The sequence below is a fragment of the Emiliania huxleyi genome, assembly GCF_000372725.1.
Source record: "Emiliania huxleyi CCMP1516 unplaced genomic scaffold EMIHUscaffold_97, whole genome shotgun sequence".
In the NCBI taxonomy this organism is placed as follows: domain Eukaryota; phylum Haptophyta; order Isochrysidales; family Noelaerhabdaceae; genus Emiliania; species Emiliania huxleyi.
In genome coordinates this window covers 359,348-364,396 of record NW_005194814.1, presented here as the reverse complement: position 1 = coordinate 364,396, position 5,049 = coordinate 359,348, and the positions used below count along the sequence as shown (strand labels likewise).

Here is a 5,049-nt window from a genome sequence, read left to right as displayed (position 1 = left end):
GCGTCCCGGCGGCGGACGAGGAGCGCGCGGCCCTGCTGCCTCGCGCCGCCTCCGAGCCGAGCGTCTCCCGCTTCCTCGCGCGGGGCGGCCCCGTCTTTGCGCCATTCTTCAGCAAGGCCGCGCTGCTCGCGCTCAACGAGGTGCTCGCCGCCCTCGAGCTGCCCGCCGCCAACGCCGCTCCGACGCGGCCCGGCGTGGCGACGGCCGCGTGGCTGCAGCGGCTCGAGTCGCGCGGTAAGCTCGCCGAGCTGCGGCTCGTGCTGCGAGCGGCGCTGCCTCCCGACGGCCCCGTGGTGCCCGCGCCGATGGTGCCGGCGGCAGCGGCCGGAGACGCCCGCGGCGAGAGCTGCGCCGGCGGCTGGCAGTACCCGCTGTGCGTGACGTGGCTCCGCGGCTTCCCGCACATGGCTCGCGAGGGCGGGCTGCGGCTCACCTTTGTGCCGTGCTTGCTGCCGCGGCCGCCGGCGACGGCGGCGGGGCTCGAGAGGATGGAGACCATCGAGGCCGAGCGGTGCATGCGCCACCCCCCCTCTCTCTGCCCGCCCTCTCTGCGCTCCCTCCCTCGCCTCCCTCGCCTCCTTCGCCTCGCCTCCCTCGCCTCCCTCACAGCGCCTTACCTTGCAGCGCCTCACTGCAGCGCCTCACCTCGCCCGCCTCGTGCGGCCCAGGCGGCGCACCCTCCGGCGGGCGCAGCTCATGCAGCAGGGCGAGTACGCCGCCATCCGAGCCGACTCGCAGCTGAGCCGACCAATCGCTGGTGGGGCGGTGCACTCGCATCCAGAGCAGGTCTGCTCACCCGCGTGCACCGTGCCTCGCACTGTTAATGCCGTCTCACGAGGGATGTCAAGAGATGCGAGGGGCTGCCTTTCCCTTGCCACTGTGTGTGTGTGTGTGTGTGTGTGTGTGTGTGTGTGTGTGTGTGTGTGTGTAGATCTGTCTGCGCCTCACCTCGTGCCACCTCCGAGCAGGAGGAGCAGATGCACCGCGACTACGACCGGAGCGCGTACGCCACCGTGGAGGAGCTGCAGGCGTACGACCTGCTCACGGCGCGGCTCAACGCTCGAGCCGTCGAGGCCATGCGCCTCGAGATGGAGGGCGGGGAGGACGAGCGTGGGAGGGAGGCGAGCGGGCAGAAGCGTGGCAGGGACGCGGAAAGGCAGATCTCAGTGTGACCTCGGAGCACTTGGGAGTATAAATAAATAGACGCGTCAACCCCTTTAAACATTAAAGAAAGAAACCAACCCACACGAGGGATAGGGGAGGAGCAGGAGGACAGGGTCCACACCTGCACGAGCAGGATTTTGGGACGATCAGGGGGACAGGGGGGCTCTCCTGCTCCTGACAAGGGACACGACAGGCTCGCATGTATGTATGTAGTAAGGTGAAGAACAGTCAGGCTCGGACTGGACACCAACGCGGTATGGGTGGACGCAAGACAGATGATGACGACACGCACGAGCGACACACAGACACAAACAAGCTCACAAGACACACAGCCAGCGGGCTGCCACACATCCTGAGTGGGCGTACACATCACTCAGGCCACGTCCCCCCTGTCGCCCCCCCCAGCACTCCAAGGTGCGAAGAGACAAACAACAGGCTCGCAGGCGCGGTCAACCCGGAAGCCGCCCGGGTGCCGCGAGTTTTCTCAGCACCGGTGAAGCCCATGTCACTTCCATGGTCTCGCCGCGTCATTCTGCTCGCCCTCCTGCTTCATCAGACTGGACACGCCCTATCCTTGGCTCCGATCAGCTGGCGTGGCGGCCGAGCACTATCAACGACCGTTCAGCCACGCCACGTGTCGCCTACACTGCTCGCAAAGAAGAAGGGCGGCGGAGGCAAGAAGAAGAAGGGCGGCAAGGGTGGCAAGCAGTCGGGCTTTGCGTGGGCGTCCTCGTTTGAGCTCAAGCCGTGGGAGAGCTCCGCGCTGCGCGAGATTGCCGTCAGGTTGCCGCACCTTTCAGACACGCACCGGGAAGCCGCTCCACCCTGCGCTGGCAGACGCTGCGGACGTGCCAAAGGCGCTGTGGACGCTCCCTGTGGCCTGTGTGATTGTCGGGCACCCGACCGAGGCAGCGAGCAGCGATGCCCAGCTGCCGGCTGCCGATGATGCTGCGGAGGTGGCGGCGGCGGACAGCACGGCGGCGGCTTCGGAGGCCGTCTACGTCTATGCCAACCTCGCTGCGATCGAGGCGCTCGGCTTCGCAGACTGGCAGTCTGCAATCGGCGCGCCGTCCGCCCTGCCGGAAGAGATGTCTAAGAAGTACGAGTCAGGCTACAGCAAGAAGGCCGGCTTGAGGCCAGTGACTCTGCTGGACGCGTCGCGGTGGGTGCTCGAGAAGGCGGCGGTGGAGGGCGGCAAGCTCGTCACGTCGCGCGTCGGGCTGTGCTACGCGTGGAGCGAGTGGCAGGACGAGGACGGGTTTGTGTGCGAGCCGGGCGGGAAGCGGCGCACTCCCGACCCCACGCCGGAGGAGCTGGCGGCAGCCATCGAGGAGAAGGGAGCAGAGGTGCGGCGCCTCAAGGAGGAGGAGGGGCTCGGCAACAAGGACCCGCAAGTGCAGGAGGCGGTGGCGGCGCTTTTGAGTCTCAAGGCTGCCGCCGAGGAGCTCGAAAAGAGCCCTGCCTAGCGCGTACTCCGGGCCAGGTCGAGAAAAGAGCGCGCCGACCGCAGGCCGGTCGCTCGGTGTATAGCGCGAACTCAAATGGCCGCACAGAGGCTGCACTGTGCTGGAAGTCGCCGTCGAGGTTACCGTATCGGAGTCGCCCACGTTTCTTGCGCTCTCTCATGCCTCGTTCACACGCCACACTGGTCACCGGACTCCCCGACTCCGACAGGCGACACGGCGACCCCGAAGCCGATGACGCATGACGGCGACCTAGACGGCGACGCGCCACCCTCGTCACCCCCGACACACGTCTGACTCTCGCCGCCGCGCAGGGTCGCCGACGGGATCCGTACTAAGTTAGTAAGTGTACACGATAAATACGCACGACAGTCAGGTCTCGATACGCAGACAGTCTTTTGTCACCTCGCATCCTCTGGCTTCTTTCGTCGCCACAAGAGCACTTCATCCTCCTCATCGAGCGCGCGAAGCCGTGCAGAAACACGCTCCTGCGCCGCAATCTCTGCAGGCGAGAGTTCCTCAGCTTCGCTATCCGAGCTCGAGCCGTTGTCGCTCTCCTCTATGGCCTCTGCCGTCTCGCGCTGGGGCCACACAAAGACGAGCTTGAGCTGGACACAGACATTAGTCAGCGCAATGACGCCTCCAGCAACGGCCAGGAGCCCGCAGAGGAAGAGTGCGGTAACCACCGACGCGTCGTCACCAGCGGTGGCGAGTGTCTCCATGCGCAGACGGTGCCACAGCGACAGCCCGGTGTGGAGCTGCGAGGTCAAAAGAATTTCACAAGTGCTGCAAAGAATTCACGGCTGCGCTGCGAGAGCAAGGGGGCGGCAGGCGGCGGCGGCGTCGCAGAACGAAGCAGAGAGCGACGCGACAGAGGATGAAGCGACAGGAGAGAGAACGACGAGAGTGGGACGGCCGCGAGGTAGGTGGCATGAAGGTTGCAGCGAGAATCGGCGAGGGACTGCGAAGAGAGATAGGAAGAAGCAGACGCCCAAGGGTTAGGGTGGGCGACGGCTAGCACCACGCTCCTCTCCTTAAAATCCCTGTGTGGTGGCGGCGCGCCGTCCTCCCATCCCTCCCTTGGGGTGTCTGTTTTCTTTCTTTCTTTCTTTCACGGCGCGAAAGCGGATACAAAACAAGAACACAACGTACTCTCTCACATGACAAGCGATCCTACGACAGCGATTGTGGGGACTACATGATCCGTACGTGAAGGGTGGAGGGGCCCGTCCGCGGAGCTAGGCGGTACGGGCGCCCTCCGCTCCAACCACTCTGGCTCCACTCTGCGGCCGAGGGTAAGAGGACGTCTGCCGCTTGCTTGTTCTTGACGTCGTTGACCCAGTTGGCACGCCCAGGGGATTTAACCCAGTCGGCACGCGCATTGCGCGCCTGCTTGTTGATGTTTTCGGCGTCGCCTGCAACCGCCGCCATGGAGATCTGCTGCGTGTGGTGGACGACGAAGGAGGAGGCGCTCGCCGACGCCGCCCCGTACACCGTCCGGTCCGTGTTGATGCCCGCCGCTTCCTTGGCGAACACGTGGATGAACTGCTTGGTGGGCGGCGCAATGCCACCCAAAGTTTCCACGAGCACCAGCCGCGTTATGGCTTTCTTGACCCACTTCGCGTCGTAGTACTGCGCCCCCATCCATTTCCAGCCTGCACTCTTCTTGACCCATCCGTCTCCATACGCGTGGTCTTTGACCCATCCCTTTCCAGTCGAGTGGTCGAGCGGTCCGTCCACCTGACGGCCACGCTCCTTGCACCCCACGACCGCCGTCAACGTCTTGTCCAGCGTGTTTCCAAACCCGTACTGCATGAATGCTTGCCCAGGTGTGAACAACACCTCGTGACCACGGCGCCGCAGGCGCCTGTTGATGGGTCCAGGTGATAGCCCTGGATGGGCAATGCATACTCCTAGTTGGACCTCAGATCGCCCGACCGCGTCCCGGTGCTCTGTGGTCGGATCTGTGACGCCGCCGCACCGCGCCGCGGCCGGGGGCCCTCCGGAGGCCGAGGATGGCCATGGCGGACCGGGACGAGCTCTGGGAGGTAGAGTGTCAGTGTATATATTGTAGAGGCCAACCTTGTGCACAATATATCTCAATCTAGCTAAGCCAGGGGAGGCGATACCGCGGCCGTACAGCAGCTTGATGGTGCTTCGCCGGCGTGCATCCCGGAGCGGTGCCGAACGGGCGGTCCGGGGGAGAAAACTCAGGACAACGCCGACACCGCTCTGATTCGACTTTTGACTTCAAACAAAGACGGCGGCACGTGCCGCGCCGTGGCGCGTGCCGCGCGTGCATCGGAGAAGGGTAGTTCGTCGTGTTCACGCCGGGATCGTGTCCTGAGTAACCTGGGGTCCTGGGCAACCATTCAGTAGAGGTGGCCCACCGACGCCACATTGCCACCTTTGTCCCACGAGC

At 64.9% G+C, this 5,049-nt stretch overlaps 2 protein-coding genes across 2 annotated transcripts in view; both read left to right on the top strand.

Moving 5' to 3' along the window:
• EMIHUDRAFT_107954 (hypothetical protein) overlaps positions 1-1,172 on the top strand; it is a gene marked incomplete at both ends in the record, with an annotated part of 1,914 nt that extends 742 nt beyond the window's left edge. The window contains 3 exons of the mRNA XM_005756477.1: positions 57-511; positions 669-786; positions 969-1,172. Of these exons, the coding sequence (XP_005756534.1) occupies positions 57-511; positions 669-786; positions 969-1,172 (777 nt within the window). The remainder of the gene's footprint in view (positions 1-56; positions 512-668; positions 787-968) is intronic.
• A 494-nt stretch (positions 1,173-1,666) lies between these two features.
• EMIHUDRAFT_221550 (hypothetical protein) lies at positions 1,667-2,630 on the top strand (the record flags this gene model as incomplete). Its single annotated transcript, XM_005756476.1, has 2 exons — positions 1,667-1,942; positions 2,022-2,630. The coding sequence occupies 2 exons, from the start codon at positions 1,667-1,669 to the stop codon at positions 2,628-2,630; spliced, it is 885 nt and encodes a 294-aa protein (XP_005756533.1).
• Between the last annotated feature and the right edge of the window lie 2,419 nt (positions 2,631-5,049).